This window comes from Vidua chalybeata, chromosome Z (assembly GCF_026979565.1).
Source record: "Vidua chalybeata isolate OUT-0048 chromosome Z, bVidCha1 merged haplotype, whole genome shotgun sequence".
Lineage (NCBI taxonomy): Eukaryota > Metazoa > Chordata > Aves > Passeriformes > Viduidae > Vidua > Vidua chalybeata.
The window spans coordinates 52,591,004-52,610,727 of record NC_071570.1 but is presented as its reverse complement, the minus strand read 5'-3'; the positions used below and the strand labels follow the sequence as shown (position 1 = coordinate 52,610,727).

The following is a 19,724-nucleotide window of genomic DNA, read 5'->3' as shown; positions in this document are numbered from 1 at the left end:
AATAAGGGTGCTAAAACAATGTGGCTGGGAAAAGCAAAATATTAACGATCACTAGAAATTCATAAGAAAAGATAAAACAATTTTAAAACAATGCAAGTAACACTTTCCCCCACCCAAAAAATAAATATAGGACAATGAATTTGAAAACAAAAAGAGAGTGCCCAGAGTCTCAAGTGGTCCCTAGAGAAAGATTGTGGAATGCAATTCTTGCGAGTTGTTGATATATTTTTTGTTAATGTTTTTCAGAAGTTGCTTTTTCATGTGATTTTTTGAATTTTTACAATCAAACAGTAGGTCAGGTCAGACTTTCTCAGCATATCTGTTATGGTTAATTGAAATAAAATACATGATACACCAAGATACAGCCAAAAGTCTGAAATGTCAAACTTATTTTCTCCTTGTATTGCAAGCCCTTTTCCTGTTTTCAGTTAGGACTTCTCTTTCTAAAACCAGCAAGTCTAATTTTTTTTTTTAATACTACTGAATGTACCTTTAATAAATTCTTCCTATGTGTGTGTGTGCTACTTGACTTCTTTGTTTGAATATTATGTAGACTCTTGCCTTAACAGGAAACTTTAATATTCTATGTTGTAATCTTTTCTATGATTTTGCATTTTTACAGTTTTTGTACACTTTTTGAAGTTTTGTTTTCTAAAGGCAGTTTCGCTCATTGACCTTCCTTTGAGTGTTGCTCATTGTGGATGGTATAGAAACACCTTATCCAATGTAATCAGGTTTGTAAAAGCAGGAGAGTCTAAAGATTCAGAAGAAAATCAGGAATTTCTGTATGCTATCAGCTAGACTGAGGAGGGAGTCAAAGATTTAGCATGCTATTCTGAGAGAAAGACAGAAAAGTGTCCTTTTATTTGGAAGCAAATGTTTGGAGTAGCTACAGCGCTGTCAGTCATAGTGGGAATATTGCAGAGGACCTGAGGAAGTGTTGTATTACTACAGGAGAAGAAGGTTAGCTGGTAAGATGAAGAAATTCTTATGTTAGTGCAGCTGTCACTGCTCCTGCTGAATGACTAATAGATCTATCTTCCTTCATCTCCTCAGGTGTGGACTGTGGGGTTCCACCTTCTGTTTTGAATGCACATCTAATATCTGTGAGTGGGACCACATACAGAAGTGAAGTTACTTACGATTGTGTTCATGGTTACCTGATGGCAGGTGGCAGTGGCACTGCAGTCTGCAATGCCAAAGGACAGTGGGATGGCCCTGATTTGGTGTGCAAAGGTAAATAAAGCCTGCCTTCTGATTTGTTTTGCATACTGTTTAAATCACTGTAATAAATATCAGTCATCCTCTAGGCATTCAGTTTATACAGTCTTTTGACACAGAAAGTTGTCACAAAACAAAAACCATATATTGAACAGGGTGTTTTTTTTAATCTGTGTTGCTAATGAAGTTGCAATCAATTGTTAAAAGTTAACATTCCAAGAACATAATCCCAATGCATGTCAAGCATTGGGATTACCATGAGATGCAAATACAGCCTAAATTGCTGACATTTTTTCCAGTTCAATATCCACTCTACTTTTCTGATAGCAATTGAAGCCACTATCAGGAATTAAACTGCTATAAATTATTAACATGCCTTCAAGATTCCTGTATTTGGACAATTTCCCATAGGAAATTATGATTGCTCATACATGCTGTTGCTATTTGAGATGAGTCAAGTCTCTTATAATGCTATGATTTGGAAGAATGTAGCCTAAAGAGTTCCTCAGTAAGATGGAACACAGCGGTACATTTGAAAAAAAACCTTTTTTTTTTTTTTTTTTTTTTGTGTCTGGGCTCATATTCTTAATTAGGAGACTTTAGAATAATTACACTCTTTAGTCAGTTTTCACAGCTTCACTTTTCCATTTGTTGGGTAAGCAATATCTTTTCAGTTTGATCCAGGATCAAGCTTTCAGTTTATTGCAATCAAATGTAGTAATTTTTTTGAATGCTCCATATGTATGTTATAACCACTCTCTACTTTTAGAATGACCTTTAATATTCTTGTTCTGTGTCATGAGTCTAAGGAGAAGGTTTGAACTGTTACACGAGAATGTGCTTCTGCATTTCAGTCTGCTTACAGAATGGCCATGGGCAGGTAGCTGGAACAGGAGTTTTTGTGTCTTGTCACATACTGTCCTTCTATGAGTTAAGCATGTGCTTACATGCGCATTAGTTATTCAAGGCTTGTTTTGATGATTTATAGTAGATACATTCATACTTATTGGTTTATGAAAAGGAAGTCATGATGATGGAATACATCCATTGAAATATATATGTTTAAATTTTTCTTTAAAGGTTGCACAGATCATGATTCTATAAACTTTGGCTTTTACTTCTTTGCTTTCCTTTTTATAAAATAGAATTTCAGAATCACTTAAAATTATTGAATGGTTTTAAAAGAACTTGTTTGCTCCATATAAGCTTTAATGAGGGTATCATTTTAATTCTTACAGTGTTTGCTTCTTATAACTGAAGTGATGTAGAATCTTTTATTGAAGTATAACATTCATTGTGAATTGAAAAGCAGATTTTACCCTAAATAATACTGTTCCATCTATTTGATCTTCACTTTTTATTCTTTTTGTTTCCTGTTTTTATTATTCAGTCCCCAAAACCTGAGCAAATTAATTAAGTTATTAGTTCATTATCCTAGCTTTCTAATTATCTGTAAAGTGGTTTGCATAATCTATCAAATTTTCCCTCAGAATTGCTCATTCATCTTGTCTGTAGCAGCATCTTTTTTCAAAACTTGAATTAAATCCACTGACAAAGGAACATAACCTTCTTGATGCTGCTCTTTCATGGCACTACTTGGACCATGTTTCTTTTTTAATATCTACTGTTACTAATGGTATGTAAAATAAAGGAATAAATAGCATGTGGAGGATAAGAGAGTGTTGTGCAAACATAGACTTATTAATAAAAAGAAGATCCTTAAGCTTAAAGATCCTTGCTCTCGATTTCTAATCAGGACACTTTCTTTTGTTTTATGGGTCATCTTGGAGGATAAATGCCCCACCCTGCTAGAAAGTCTTCAGCCAGAAAATTCTGGGTTTTGATGAACTGGCCTGACTTTTAGAAATCTCTAAGAAGTGGGAAAAAGCAAAATGTGACTTGCTAGGACAGTTCATCCCTCCATCTTTAACACTTGGATATGTCTTGCCTGTTTTCATTTCAAGGTTTTGTTTTCCTGTTTTTCTGTGTTCTAGAGATAGACTGTGGCAAACCTTTGCTGATTCCACACACGACAATGACCTGGGACAACTCTACCACTCTGTGGAGCAGAGTGTACTATCACTGTAAAGAAGGATATTATTTCAATGGAGACAGGAATTTTTCAGAATGCACAATAGATCAGTCATGGGAGAATATTACATACGTATGCAAAGGTAAGTATTACAATACAAAGTTGCTGTTTAAATTGTAATTTAATTAGTTTGTCATTGCTATTCTGAAGTTAAGAACAGAAAGAAGAATGAAGGCAAGAAATCCTCTTCTAATTTATGATACAGGGAATGTGGTGGTACTTTTGGATGGAAAGGTCACAGAAGAGAGTGTTAACAATACAGCAGCTTCTACTGGATGCCACAGATCTTTCTATAGCTGTCTTGCTTTTTATCTCAAACAGAAAGAGACTAATGTAACTGGAGTTTAATTGCTTCACTGAGGGCCTTCAGCTTTAGAAGCCCATGGAGTGTCACCAGAAGGGAAGAAGGCATTTAACAGTATTTTTTTGTGACTCTAATACTGTAAAATGCACTCCAGTGAAAGTAGTGGAAATTTAATTTGAAGCCCTTTTTCTCTCTCGTTGTTTGTTTTGTTTTTTGTTCTTTTCTCGTAATGACCAAAGCAAAATTTGTTCATGGTTGCCTTTCCAGCCTACATCTAGTTGTCTGAATTTCATTCCAGAATTATTTTCTTATTAAAGAATGAGTCCCAAGAAGGGAGATGTATATTAAAGGTGTTGTCATACTGTGTACTTGGAAGCAGGATGTACTGACATTTTATTAACAGCAACAACAAGCAGATGTTTTGGACTATTACTGTTGTGCTCATTGATGTTCTTCTGTGTCCTAAAAAGGAGCTGTCTACTACTTTCTCGATCTAGTTCTTAAGTAGAATGCTGTCTTTTGCAGAAAATAGTGTTCATTTAGCTTTGAAACATCTTCATGGTTTTCAAAATGACTATAAATGTGTCCTTGACTGTTGGCATTTCACTTCATACAGAGTTGCTATATGGGGCCTCTCTTCCCTCACTTGACCTCGTGAGCATCTATGGTGAATGTAAAACATGTGACATCAAGTAAAATGAATATGCAGAAAAGCAGTCCTCTCAGCTGTTAAAGTGTCCAAGTGAAAATGGAACCACTATTGTTAGAAGTCATGATTCATATTTCATTCAGGAAACTCACATGACTGTATTTTGTGAATTGATTTTGAAGCCAACATTGTGTGAAGTGACTAAGTTAGTCAGGTCTGTCAGTCTTCGAAGTGCTAAGAGTTGTTTTGAGCTCTCTGAAGCTTTGAAGGGCCTGAACTTGCATACTGCACTCATAGGATTACCATGGATTTCAGCAAGATCTTTGTCTGATTCCAGCCCTAGTTGCTGGAACAGAGGGTCAAAAGAGTCAGTTATTGTCAAGTAGAATGGTAAGGAAGGGTTACAAAAATAGCCTAACTAGTCCATACTTCTTTAAAAAAAGTTAATCATCAACAAGAAATTGTTACAAAATCTTGCATCTCCTTGACTTCTACATTTTTCATATTCACTGGAGTTAACAAATTGCTTTAAAATTAAATGAAATTTCTGTTTGTGCAGGGATGCCTTTGAAATTTACATGCTCTTAATGACATGTAACAGTAACACCCATTAAAATGAGAGAAAATTATTTACCATTACTAAATAATTCATGATAGGCATTGGAAAACCAATTGCCTTTTCATCCTGCCTGAAAAATTTCATTAGAAATAAGGCGGTTAAGAGAACATCTGCAGGAAATTCTCTTTGACAATTTATTTCTTCATTTCTTAAAAAGTGATTGCTATGGATGCATTTTATTTGCATTGTTTGGTGCATTGTCTGTTCAGATATATGGTAAATATATATGTGTGTGTGTGTGTGTATACAAGTACTTTTCTAAGTAGCTAGTTTAAATACTGAAAAATGTCTTTACAAAGTTAATGTTACTTGTGATGCTGATTGGATTACACCATCAGTAAGGTAAGGCAGGAGTAAGCTGGATTACAGTTTTTACCAACCTCTGATTTATACACATAAAATGAGGTGATTGACTTGCAGAGAACAGACCAGCAATTAAAATACCTGTTGTCTAGTGTGCTCAGTGTGTGAGCCTGGACATCTTGTGGAGCTGCTCCTCACAGAACTTCGATCCCTGTGGAGTAGAAGTGCTTGGTTTCCCAAAATCTCGGAACAGTTAGTGTTGGAAGGACCTCTGGATATCATCCAGTCCAATCTCCCTGCCAAGGCAGGGTCACCTAGAGCAGGTGACAGGAACGCGTCCAAGTGGGTTTGGAATGTCTTCATGCTTCCCTGAGCAGCCTGTTCCAGTGCTCTGCCGTTCTCAGTGTAAAGTTCTTCCTCATGTTCAGCTGGAACTTCTTGTGTTTTTGTTTATGGCCATCGCTCCACATTCTGTGTCTGGGCACCACTGAAAAGAGTCTGGCACCATCCTCTTGGCACCTGTCTTTGAGCTTTTTTCATTTATTAATTGCAAAAATGTGTTTTGATTAGTAGCAGATGGCATTTGGAACATTGTTCACAACTTACAGAATTGAACAGGTAAAAATATACAAAGAAGTCTAATACCTGGGGTTTTTTTCTTTCCACTAAATTGGTTGTATGAATGGGGATAGGTAGCAAGAACTCTGTAAATGAATTTGCATGTGTGGGTTCTCTTTTAGCTACTTGCTGAAGATAAATGTAAGAGTGGAGCTGATTCTATCTGCTTTCTGGTTAAAAAGTTGGTATCTTTGAATTTCTTGACATAATTTCTCCCCCTCCAACACTCACTGGTGCTGTTGAAACACTTTGCTTTTTTTTTTTTTTTGCATTCTACCATTTGTGTTGTGCTTACCAGCACCTGTCTTTCCTGGCTGCCAACAGCCAGGTGCTATTTGCATCTCTCTATCCTTTCCCAAAGCTGCCTTTCTCTCTTTGACTCCTCCAGGATTTCTTTTCACCTTTTCATCTCTGGTTCTCCAGGTATTTATTTGCATGTTGTTTCTAGGACACTTTCTTTTGGGATGGGAAAAAATTGTGAAAGTAACCTGAAGATTAGTGGGGTAGCAGTGAACTTCACTGGCCTTGGTTTATCACAAGTTAAAATTTATAGTGCTGAGATACAGGCAAATGCAAGGTCTTTGCTTCTCCATCTTATTTTTGAGTTTAAGTATAAGCTGTTGATCAAAATCAGATACATTTAAGATCTGGATGCTACTGTGTGCTACTGTGTGTTTCACAAACTGAGTTCCTAAGCTCTGTAAGTCACTGGCACTGTTAGATTTCACAGTAGAATGAATGTTTCAAGGAACCTGTCTCCCTCTAGTTGCAGAATGTTTTTTTCAGAGAAATCTTTGTGCTGCTATTGGATACTCTGTTTATGCTACTGGGATTAATGTTAAACCAAGCCCTTTCTGTATATTTGGTTGTCCAAACAAAGATTGTGTGATCAGTAAGAGTAGAGGACAAAAAGCGGTCTCCTCGGAAAGCTGAAGACTTTGTTGTGGTAATTGCTTTGTACAGGTTTCCATGCTCTTTCACTCACATCCATTTAAAGTGGAAACTTTTGCGAAAAGATCTGCCAACTATTCTGTGAATTTATGGTCATTGCCCGGTGGCCTTGTCCTCAAAGTTCAGAAAGCATAACAAAAAAGTGGATGTATTTACAGAAAAAAAAAAAAAAGCTACTTGTTCCGCCCTCTTCCTTCCAAGGAGGTCACTGTAAAGACTTCTTTCCTTGTTTAAATACCAGTGCAATTCCTTTTGTTGTTTGCTGCTTTGTTTTCCTTTTTTTTCTTTAGCTGTATTATATAAACTTGTAAGTCAAGTTGCAGATTTTCTTGCTAAGAAGTCTTGCAGATTACTCCCTCTCTTGTCCCCCCTGCCTACTTGTTATGCATTTTAATTCAGATCTCATGGATATGGAAACATTTTCCCTCTGTCTGTGCATCCTTCTTGCTATCCACTCTTTTAATAAAACTGTGTTTGATTTAAAGAATACAAGAACAGAACATAATCTTTTGGTTTGTGATGGTACAGAAAACTGCAAAGTTTCAGGCAGTACTGCGAAACAGATAACAATAAGCAGCCCTTAAATACAGTTAATCACTCACCTATTTGTAAGAAATTTGTTTTAAAGGACACGCAGATTAATCTCTTTCTTCTGTCCTGGAAACATGGAAGCTTTCAACAACATTTCCATATACAATGGATGTAGAATGGAGGAGTTAAGATTAGTTGGAAGATGAACTGGTCTAGTGAGTGAGGCATGTATTTGTTGAATATATGGAGAGGGGGATAATGTTAGAAAACAGTTTTATGGCATTTCTAATAATAATAAAAAAAGAAAAAGTGCTGCAAAATACATTAACAGTTACATTGTAGTTCTAAATAGCTGCATAAGTATGAAATGCAAGAAATGCTAGAAACTCTTAATATACTGATTTATTTTAGTGCCAGCTTGATGCCCACATGCTACAAGGGGGGCCCTGTGAGATGGTAATGAAGTTTATAATACAGAGGAAGAGTGCCCTGACCTGTGCTTGCTTTAACATCAGAACAATACACTAACTATTTTGTGAATATTCCTTGAAGTATCTACCAATGCTATCCTATAAATACCTTTCAATTTTTCAGCAGCTAGTAAGTGTTTTTCAGCTTAGCTTCTATATCAGGTTGGGTCTGTATGACTTTGGTCATGTAGTGAATTTAATAAGAAAATATGGTAGTAGGACAAAGGAATGACAATTTGAAGGCTGGTGAAGGAAAGAAGGAGGTATGTTCACTATTGATCTGAGTTGTGACCAGAAGGAACTTTGTTCTTAGCTATATGAGAATATTATCTCGTCATGTGAGAGCAACTGCACTGTGTCTAATGGCAGCAGTAAGAGAGCTGCTGAAAAAAAACGTGGATGAGCTGACCTTCCTAGCTGTGCTGTGTCTCTGAGAAAACCTGCTTTTCTAAGTGTATAAATTAAAAGATGTGTGTTGAGGGATGTATCTCTGGTTGCTAGAGCTGTACTTCCTATATACTTGGTTCTGTGGGCTCCATTGTTTTAATATAGTGTTTGTTTTGAAAAATGTTCTGCACTGTTATTTAATTTTATTTATTTTACAACAAGGAAAAAATGCCAACACCTTTTAAAAAGCAACTCGAGTCAACAATGAACCAAAACTTTGATTCAGCTACAAATAAACTCTTTTCCAGTCTCACACAGAAGTTTTCTTAAAAGTTCCTTGGGTCAGTTTATGTAATCTTGGCTGTATGTTTAAAGAGTTCACAGTCTTTAGCTCAGGACATACTTCTTCAGTTAGCCTGTTATTTTAAGTTTAGGAGCCAACACAGTTAAGAGAAAGCCTTCCGCCTAACATGTGCTTATCTTCTTTGGTTTTTTTCCTGTTTGGACAAAACAAAACAAAGCAAAAAAAGCCCCAAGACCAAACCACAGGAAAAGTAAGAAATAAGCAATTGCTCCAAACATAAGATATGCATGAGAAGTAATTGTTTTCTTTCTGTGTTCATGCTTTTGGTCACAGAGGAGGAATTATTTAGTAATTTATCCATATTCAATGAAACATGTGTGAGGTGGCAAAGGAAAACAGGAAGACTGGGAGTGCGGGAAACATACACAGTAAGTAATAATGGAAGTATTTGAGATTGGGAGTAACTTTGTCCTGGTTATATCTGCTGATTCAGCAGTAGATATCTGTATTGTGGGTTTTGTTGGTATGGCAATTTGTCTTGATCTTCCCAGTGGAACACCTAGATACCTAGAGGTGACTGGTTGTGCTAGGAAAGAAGAAAATTCCTGTCCTAAAGGTAGGTGAAAAACTCAGGGTTCAGAGTCTCATTCCAGTAAATCACCTACCTAAATGCCTGCTTGAATTCTGTAAGAGATTATAACATAAGTTTATGTTTTAGTGAAGTTCCACTGAAGAGCTCAAGCTCACATTGCCACAGAAAACACTGCAGAACTTGGGTTCTGTGCCTGTCTTTGACAAGCATCTCAGCTGAACTGTGTCTCACTTGTAGATACTGGATATAACATGTTTTAAAATGCAAGTTATATCAAAATAGTGTGCCTTGCTCAAAAGTTTCAATTAATGTATATCTGAACATTTTAGAACCATTTTTTCTTGGAAATTAAAAACAACCGTTGTAAGGACTTTTCCTTTTCTTCTTCTTTTTTTTTTTTTTAATTTACATGAGCATAAGAATAAAACTTAAGGCAATGCTCAGAAACAAAAGTTTGGTCAGTGTTATTGAAGGCCAAAACAACATGATAAGAATTCCCATGTTTTCACAATAACCTCCCAAGAAAGGGGTTTTTGTGTGTGTGTGCATGTGTGTTATTTGGTTTTGTTTTTTTTCCCCCCTCTTTTTTTTTAGTATGTACAAGTAAGGAAAAAAATAAAAGGGATTATTTAGGATGTCCAGGGTAATTACATAATGTGGAAAACATTTTAAGGTTGGGTAATAATTTTGGAAAACAACCCATCATGCTCCTCCAATGTTATAACCAAAGTATTTTTAGTTTGCATACTTTTATTGAGCACTGCTGAGATGGAAAACACAGCTTTCCAGTTCCCCTAACAGGTCGAAACTGTTTTTTATGTAGACAATGGTAATTGGCAAGCTGTGGATCTGTGGTATAATATGCTCTGTTCATGTGCTTCTCCTGAATTCTGCCATCTGAAATACACTTCAGAATAGCCAGAGAAGGTGAGCTTTGTCTGTCCCTTCATGTCATACAAGCAACAGGTTGCTTTTTCACTACACTGGGACAATCTTAGACAAGCTTGTCTACTGTTGTTTGGCGTTCAGTCTTACTACTGCTTCTGTGGGGCAAGGGGGAAAAGCTAGCAAAAGGGAAAGAAAGTAACAAGTAGATGTACTTTCTATCTGTGTGCTGTAAACAAGAAACAATATTTGCTTACACATTGCTATTTGAGTTGGAGATCTTTGTAGGGTCCACAGTAGATTAGATTCCTAATAAATTGGATTAGATTCCATAATAGATCCTTTCTATCTGTTGTAGAAATATATGAAATAATATGAATAGTTTTAACAGCCAGAAGAACTAAAGATCTAGTTTATTAAGACATCCCGTAGCTAGTCAAAAACCTGTATATTTTCCTTGAACTGATACTCTGAACCAGATGTAATCCTGTGTTCCGTTTAAGAACCAATAGGATTAAATAAGCTAGTATTCTGAATTTTGGAGAGCTACAACAAATTGCACTATTACCTTTGTTTCAATAGTTTCATATACTGGGCCAAAGATTGGATGAGAAGATATTCTCAGAAAATGTGATATTTAACATCAGTACAAGTGAAGATAATCCAATAGTGTGTTTAGATCTGGACTCTGGAAGCAACTACATGGTGAATATAACTACCATTTCTTCTACAAACATCACTGTCTCAGTTACAGTAACAATTCAAACAAAGGGTAGGTTGTGTTTTGTATTCTATGTGCTTATAAAAGAACTTACTGTGCTGCAGAGTTCACTGATTTGAGTCTAACAGATGGGAAAAGGCACTGTTTCCTAGACTCCATAATTCTTTATGCTGGCTAGGCACATGTAGCCACTGTCAGCATCCTCTTTTTCTGCAAGATGTTTTTCTTTCTGCTCACTTGGCCATTGACTCTATGAGCAAGAAGAGCAGTGGCAGAAAGTCCCCTTTAGAAAGATTTGCAAAATTTACTTTTTCAGGACTTGCCTTCTGGCTGAGGCAGGATTGGTACAGAATTTTGGTCCATGGTACGGTGCCTACTGGTTTCTGGTTTTTGCCTTGAAACATGATTCTCTGCTTGTAGGAGAATTCCCTGTTGCTTGGCTATGTGATACTAATCTAAGTGGTATGAGCCTTACAGACAATGCTCCTCTGTTTACCAGTGATTAACAGGGTTCTGGCAGTTATCAGTAAGTGTACAGAAGTCATGTTCTAGCAGTGGATTTCTGTAGTATTTTAGTCATGGAGATTTTAGGCTTGTCTTCTGACATACTAATTCTGGTGAGACAGACCTTGAGAAATAATTGCTTTTGGAATCCACAAAAATGCTTTTACTCACATGCTTTTTCCTAAAGGGCATCAACTATGACAAATTGTTCTGTGATAATTTTATCTACATCAGGAGGCCTGAACCCTTGATCTTTCTGTCATTATAACCTTCTAGGACTGGACAAGCAAATCATGTGTTAGATTTCCTGAATAGCATGCTTGGGTTTCTCCAAAAGCTGATTGCTCTGGAAAATGATTGTGCTTTACTTACCTTGTTAATTCAAAAAGAAATGATAGCCTACCTCTCTGTCTCAGAAGAGAATGAAATTTAAAACTTTAAAAAAAAAATTTATTCTCAGCTACTCATATTCAATTCAGTTGAAGAAGGTAGAGTTTTTTAAGTAAGTTGATCTCTTTTTAAATTGTCTCTACAGTAAAGGAAGCTTTCAATAACGTGTTAATTTTTAATGATACCTGCTTGAAATGGAGGAGAAATGTCAGGGGAATTGATGTGGAAGACAGATACTCAGTAAGTGACAATCTATATTTTGAATCTAGAAAGCAATTTTCATCAATCAAAAACCTAATTTTTTAAATACTTAGTGCTAGCAGTGTTCCTTTATATAATAATGTCTTATAAAACCCCAAAGAATAATCTTGCATAGCAGCCAAAGAAAGACCATGCTCTCTTGTAGTCCCGTTTTTTGCTTATTTTTCTCATACTTAACTCTCCTTATCTATACTTTCAAGTTTGCTATATTCAGGTAAACAACTCACACAACTCTATTCCAGTTCCACTGACTCAGTTCTCTTTGCCTTGTGGTATGCCTTCAGTCTGCCCTTATCTCAGTGGGGAATTTCTACATTAACTACTTCTGCCAGGATTCTTGACCACCTGCTGATGTCTCAAATTTCCCTGTGCCAGGAGACAGTAAGAGATTATCTGAAGGCACAGGATCTATTTAAAGGAAACTTAATGCACAATTAATATCCAGCAAGTATTTTTGTTTCACATTAACAGAGAAATCATTTGATCAGGAGAGGCCTTAGGTTACTGATTTCATGATCATTTCAGTCATCAACAATAAAAGAGGAAATCCTACTGAAACAAAAGAAAAACCCATGAACCTGTAAATTTTGCCAGAAATATATGTGTCTGTAGACAAATCCCAGAGTGTAGTTGGCATGGGTCAAAATAACTTGATTTTGTCTCGATCCTCAGGGTGAAACTGGAGGGGTGTTTACATGAGCTTAATTTTATAATTCACCAGGAATACTTCAATGAAAGTGAACTGTTACTGGAAGCCTATATGTTAGCAGGAAATATGGTTTAGGGGAAATTAATAAAAAAGAGGATAGACTAGGAGGAGAAGTGAAAGAACTAGGAAAATACCAGATCTGATCAAGACAAATCAACTTTTGGAATGATTGGAATTTGAGTAACTATCAATGTCTACAGTGTTGACATATTGTAAGCAATGTTCTCTTCTGCTGTTTCTTCTAATTAAGAGCATAATATGGCTGAATGCAAGTTATGTATTATAACATTTCAGTTTTCATGCTGTGATTGTTTGGTTACAGTTTCATGTGCAAGGCCAGCGTTGGTATCAGAAGAACTTCTTTCAAGAAATGACCTTCGAACTTTCCACACACAAGCAAGCTCCTGAAGTTTGTTTAGATTTGCAACCAGGCACCAATTACTCTGTTAATATTTCCATGGTAGCTTTGAATTTTTCACTGCTTGTTTCTATGGCAACACAAATTACAGGTAGGTCTTGCCATTTATTTTATATATTTACAAAAGCACGTAGTGGATGTAAGAGACTCAAGTGAATCTGCATTGTTATCTCAGTGTTGTGGGGTGAGTTGCCAAAGTATTCTTTTCATGCTCAAAATTGTCCATTGTTTGTTTTCATGGGTTTTGTAGAGTTCAGAGCCAGAAGGGGGACAAACATTGAGATGCAGAGTGGTAATGTATCATTTTGGGACATCAGGGAAAAGATAGTTTGGTGGGTTGGACACAGGACTAGTATCTAGGACAACTGAGTTAAATTCCCCACCCCGTTAGAGGCCAGGTCACTTTTTAAGAAAAAGTTCTCTCCACAGTGGAGTTAATAGCTCAACTGCACTTTGTTTGGGTATTTGTGACAACAGAAACAGATACCACTAAAGTCTGCAAGAATCCAGTGTAGAGTACAGGAATCTGCAAGTACCTCACACAGATATTTTTGCCTCTAATTGGCAGAGAACAAAACATAAAAGACATTTGAGCAAATAAGCTTCTGAGGGAAGAGCTTTGGGTTCACAATTTAGCAAGATGTATGTCACTAAAATGCCGCGATGAGAAACATCTTACGGGTCTTGATTTGTTTAGAACAGTTTTCACCATCCCTGTACTGTCACAATCTCTGTATTAGGTGAAGTGCAGTGCAGTGTTTGATGATGGTATCTCTCTTCCTGTCAGGGACACAAATTACAATAGGTAAGGAACATGAAAGCTCTCTGAGCGTCTGTAACTCTGTTCAGCCACTAGATGGAATCAATTCTCTTCTGACTGCTTAGGAAGAGCTATAGATTTGTGTTTTGAAATTGATAGTATTGCTGTATTTTCAGTAGTAGATCTAACGGTTTTAAGCTTCATGAAAGGTAAAACATCTCTTGTTTCTTAAAGCTGATGTTTAAGATTTACAATGACCTGTGTGTTTCTTTTTTTTTTTTTAATGAAATTAAATTACAGTAATGATTTGGTAATTCCTTGTCACTAGTTTCTTAACTGTCACTCAAAAGTAGTGCCCATGAGTTCATGTGTACATGTGTCTTTGTTAAAAAAGCTAGTAAGATATCTCAGAATTTTGTTGATAGTGGTAATTTTTGAATACATACTCAAAGAAAAGGAAAAGCTCTTTACTCTGTCATCCTGTGGTATTTCCTCAATTCTGCAGGATTGCATCAGATCACTTACTAGCAGAGCTTTAGAGGACACTTTGCAGCAAATGCTGTGAAATGGTATTTGTGTCTTGGCAGGTGGCATATTTTCCTCTCTGATGAGTTAGTGTTTAACAAATGCATATGCCTAGCCCCAGGAAAAGTCTTTGCATAAAAGTTAGGTTATTTCAATTTTGAAAGGAGATTTTAGTACACCAGCCCACTTATACCTAATAAACAATAAAAGATGGGTGTTGCTCTGTCATATTAGGAGTCTTTATCAAAAACTTGGTGTGAAAACATTTCTTATTTTCTGACCTCCATGGAAAAAACATAAAAGTATGTATTTTTTAAGTTTTTGCAGAAATTGCAGAAAATTAAAAAGGCAATAATAATCTTGCTGCAAAACTTGCCAAATAATGGAATTTAAATAAGATTAGTTGTTATCTAAGATTAAAAGGATCCAGCTGAAATAATGCTTCTGGCAGTGCTGCTTTGACTTCTGTGTCTTATGTCTTGGAATTGCATTACCTATGCAAGCAGCTTAATTTATATAAAAACTATAATTTAAACTATTATTTAAACTATTTAAACTATTATTTTCATCTTCATTTGTTCAGTTATTTTGTAATAATGTATGCATTTTCCATAGCGGATTGAATGATCTCAATTTATCTGCCAAATTAATTCTGAAAAGTGGCTTTATTAACTCTGGTGCTTTTCCAGCTAAATGGTATTTTAAAAATGCAATATATGCCTTAAGCACAGAAGCTCTAGGGAAACTGAGATTTAAAAAAGTGTTTTACTGATTATGTTCTCGTGGGTTGTTTGAGGTTTCATATGCCATCCTTGAAGAGGTACGTGATCATTTGGTCTGTAGCCACAGCTGGGGGCAAATTCAGATCCTTGATCCTTGACTTTTACAAACCTTCTACATTTTGCGTTTGGAAAATCTTAACTGTGGAGTTTTGAATAGTGTGAAGAGACATATCCCAGACAATTGGATGATCACTGCCTTACGGATCTAATTTCCTGACAAGGATAGTGACTGTGTAAATTTTTATACTGTTGCAGAATACAATAAGAATGTAAATGCTAGCAACAAGTTTGGGTATTTTTTCAAAAAAACCCAAGATTTGTCAATGCCTCTTATGAAAGTTACTTCTATATCCTGAATATCTCTATCTATGCTCATATTCATCCTGAATGAGGATATGTTATATCCATATTATTTCTAAAGAAAAAAAAATCCAAGAACTTGGACCTAAAAGCCTGTTTTTCTCCCTGGCAAGTAGCATCCTCATAAAAAAAAAATCTTGGTTTTGCCTGTTATCTTGTGGATGGAAATGCAGTCTAGCAGATGCTTCATGGATCATTGTTAGAAGCATCTTGCATAGTCTTTTATGTTGTCTTATTTTAAAGAAACTCTTACCACTTACCTACTGGAAATAGGAAATGGAGTCATTTATCAAAAATTATTAGGCAGTGATTATATTGTAGCTGTAAAAGGATGGTTACAAGATTGTCTTTTAAGCAAGAAATCTTGTGCCCCTTTCCAGAGAAGGAAAGGAGTGGGCATACTTGTGATTATACTACTTACACATGGCTCTGTTCATTTTCCTTTTGGAATATCCTTTATTAAAGCATGCTCAGGGGAGGCATTGTTCTTAATTTCACTACCTGTTTTTACATATGAAATGAAGATGATTGAACCATTTTTTAACCATTTTTTCAAGTGTTTGAAAAACAAAAAGATAAATAAAGAGCTAGGTCTATTTTACTTTCACTGTTCTGAATAAGAGTAATTTTTTCAGTTCAGCCACATTAAAAATCTATTGATATTTGAATCTGTTTTTGATCTTTGCTTTGAGTAGATTATTTATGAAAACTCTGGTGTTTTGGGGGTTCATGGATGCCTATATTTTACAGAATCTGGTTAGCTTTTTTTTGGTTTAGAGCAGACCACTATGACTTAAGACATAGTAAGACCAAACGTGTTTCTGGATACTAGAAATAGATCTTTTGTGCCTGAGTTACTGATTACATTTCCTTCTTGTAAAATAATTGATATTAGGTTAAATTATTATTTTTCATTGCTTTTCCTCATCTTGATTTTCTGCTTAGAATTAAGCAGTATTTTGTGTTTGCTCAAGGCATACTATTCACACATGCTGCAATTCCTTACATATTTGTACATGTACTTTCCAGGGGGTTTGAGTAGGCTTGACCTTGAGTCTGTGTGCCTCAGATAATTTTAGTACTTTCTATGTTTCTCAGCTGCTATTCTTTTTGGTTTAGCCCAGGATTTACCTGCAGGCCACGTACTCGTATGTGTCTCATCTCTGTCTTCATATGAACATGTGAGTGAGAAAGTAGACTCACAAGCAGAGAGTCTAGAAAGTTACTTGAATAAGGAGAATGTATTCCATCACATATTAAGTATAATCTTCTAGAGCCCTGCTCCTTTGTCTTGGTGTGTGGAAAATGTATAACAGATCAGATTGTGATGTCTAATTTTTTCATCTGCCTATGGATGTACACATGCACATAAAAGATAGACTATTGTTCTGATCTGATGTAGGATGGAAAACATTTATACTCATTCTTTCATAAAGGGAGTTCTTTAAGATCTGGAAAAGGAGGGAAAGCCCCAGATCTACTTTCCCGTGAGGAAGTGAAAGACTGCAGGTGTGGTGATCTCATAGCTCTTATTCTGACAGCACCAGAGCACCAGCATCATGTACCTCCAGAGAAACTGTCCAGTTAAGTGTGCAGCATCAGAGCACAAGAATTGCCAGGAAGGGAGTTTCTGATTTATGTAATGAGGGAAGAGAAGTGATGAAAACATGAGCATGATTACTTTTTTCTTTAATGTAGGGGGAAATTAGGTGGCAGTCATGTAAACAATTTCATATATATGCATACACTTTTTATTTTTGTGCAGAGATTATTTAAATGCATGATAATTCTGTTCATATGAACACCACTTCACTATAATTTTCCTGAAATCCTCCATAATAAGAATTTTTCATGAGTCTCTGTGAATTCATGAGCATTCAGATAATTTCTCTTATTCTGTTTACAAAGCAATTGATATCGGTGACACAGTCTATGCTTTACAGCCAGTGCTTTGAAAGAGGAATAGAACTCTGATTTCCATACTGTTTGCTTTGGGTAGGTTGCTCACAGAAGAGAAACAATGAAAAGTAAACATGGTGTCTTCTGTCAGGCCTTCTAGTTGAAAGCATCAAAAACACCTTTCTGAGTTTTCCCTGACCAAATTTTCCTCCTCTCCCATGGCCAGGTACTGTGAAGTACCTTCATCTTGGTGCATATGAGCATATGCATATGTGGCCAGTCTCCTGTGCCACACATCCCATTAAAGCAGTTCCAAGTCATGCAAAGGACAACTACATTTGGCCAAGGTCCAGGAGGAAGGGAGAGCTGCAGAGTGCTGAGCAAAGGCAGGGGATGTAGGAAGTGGCTGGTACTGTAAGCCTGGGTGCTCAACCTGAGAGTCCAGCACAGTGCTGCACCCCTCTGCTTACCCAGGCAAGGTCCTGTCATCAGCTTAGGAAGTGGGGTGAGAGCAGTGATTGCTGTGGCAGGGTCCCTCTTGCACTGGAGTTAGGAGGCTGTCATACCAGGTCCTCTCTTGTGGAAGGACCAGGCAGGCCCCTAACCCAAACACCATGAGCCAACAGCACCGAACTCCCATTCTGCTGTCAGACCCTGAACACCTCACCCTGGGTCTGCAGAACAGCAGATGTGAGCACTCAACACACCTCATTTTGTTCCTGGAGATCACAAGGGAAAGGTGCTTCAGGAAGAACCAGAGCAGAAGACAAGCCATAGGAATATTCAGGCAGGGATGAGCCAGGAGATGGGGATCACCCTGGCTCACCTACACACGTGGCAGCAGAGTCAGGCAACTGTAACGCACCCTAGAGATGATCCCTACAAGAAGCAGCAAGATGTGAGCGAATTTAGTTTTAAAGGTGGAGTTCCTGGCCCGGAGGTGCTCTGCAGCTGGAATCGGGGCCTCTTCAGGCCCTGCTCTGACACTGAAAACACCCGATGGGGCACGAGCTGGCTCCCTGTGGTTTTGTGGCTGTGAATTCTCACTCACAGGTGAGGGTAGGGTGGCAGGTTGCTTACTGACTGAGAGGTGCCAGCCAAGGTCCCCTGGAGCACGTCTCCCTGCTTTCGGCTTTCTTTTCTTGCCCAGGACTGTTTTACTTTCGAAGGCGTGCTGGCCCTGGGCGCTGCTGGCCCTGAGAGAAAGAAAGGCCCCTTTGTGCAGCAGAGCTCAGGCTCCCCAGCTGTGGGCCTGTGGCACACGGCTGCAGCAGAGCTGGGCCTGGCTGGTGACAGCGCTCTGGCTCCATCTGCACTGCTGCCTCACTGAACTCATACCTTTCTCATCATCAACAGGATGGTGTGACATTCAGCCACAGAGCAGGAGAGCAAAGCCACAGTCAGCAAAGGGAATCACATGAGTGGGATTTCCAGAAACTACCAGGCTTTAAAAAAGATCTAAATTACTTTTTATGTAGATGTGGTCTTGATTTATTTATTCTCCTTCCTTCTTTTTGCATAATGTTCCTCTCTAACCAAAAAATCTCTTCTCACTCTGTACTAGAACAATTATATTTAGATATGTATAGTTAATTTCTCTTCAACCAGTAATACAGTAAACAATGTTTTTTATTGTATTAATATCTCTACCTTATTGTAGTTTTACTTTTACAGCAGTATTTTTTACTTCCTTGTTTTAAAATTCAGCAAAAACCTTTTGGACATAAAGTCCTCAAATAGCCATTTGATGCCCAAAAGAGACTGGAAATACAGCAGGTATTTGTTTATTGCAGCGCTGGGGGTGAGGAGATATCTCCATATCTCCACCTAAAACTCACCCACTCTTGTCAACTGCTGTGGCATATTTATATAGACAGTATGGCTTCGTGTCACTATGTCACTACAACATCATCACATATGTGCCAGAACTAATTTACATTGTATGATCTCATGGTTCAAAAAAGCTCTTTTGCACTGTGGTTGTGCCTCCCCAGTTTGGGGATCTTTGAGGTCTTTGATGAAGGCTTCCAAGGTCTTCTTCACATCTGAACTTTTCAGCTTTGTTTTCAGAGCATGCACAGTTACGGTGTTCCTTGTCTGTTTGGTCCTAACCTGCCTAAATTCTTTGTTCTGTGGCTAACTGGCTTTACATTTGCCAATTTCTCATTAGTACTATACTTATCTATCGCTGAAGCTATCCACCTAGTGTGGTTTTTTCTTCTTTTTTGTCTATTCAGCATTAAGCAGCTAGTTAACCATATACTAGTCATTACATTGTATAGAAAGTTATTTTTTATCTGGTTATATAGGTATAAAAAGTTATGATTCAGGTTATATAGGTATAAAAGGCTATGATTCAGGTTATTTACGTATAGAAAGTTATGATTCAGGTTATATTGATATCAGGTTATATAGATATATCAGCTATATAAGCACCTTGTGACTTTGACCTAAGTTATATAGGCATCA

At 37.1% G+C, this 19,724-nt stretch overlaps 1 protein-coding gene across 6 annotated transcripts in view; it reads left to right on the top strand.

The window, feature by feature from the left end:
- The window catches only part of SUSD1 (sushi domain containing 1), a 54,865-nt gene that overhangs the window by 7,615 nt on the left and 27,526 nt on the right, over positions 1-19,724 (top strand). For all 6 annotated transcript variants that reach the window (XM_053932069.1, XM_053932068.1, XM_053932070.1 and 3 more), the window contains 6 exons: positions 1,057-1,236; positions 3,216-3,395; positions 8,783-8,877; positions 10,509-10,698; positions 11,687-11,781; positions 12,834-13,020. In XM_053932069.1, the coding sequence (XP_053788044.1) occupies positions 1,057-1,236; positions 3,216-3,395; positions 8,783-8,877; positions 10,509-10,698; positions 11,687-11,781; positions 12,834-13,020 (927 nt within the window). The remainder of the gene's footprint in view (positions 1-1,056; positions 1,237-3,215; positions 3,396-8,782; positions 8,878-10,508; positions 10,699-11,686; positions 11,782-12,833; positions 13,021-19,724) is intronic.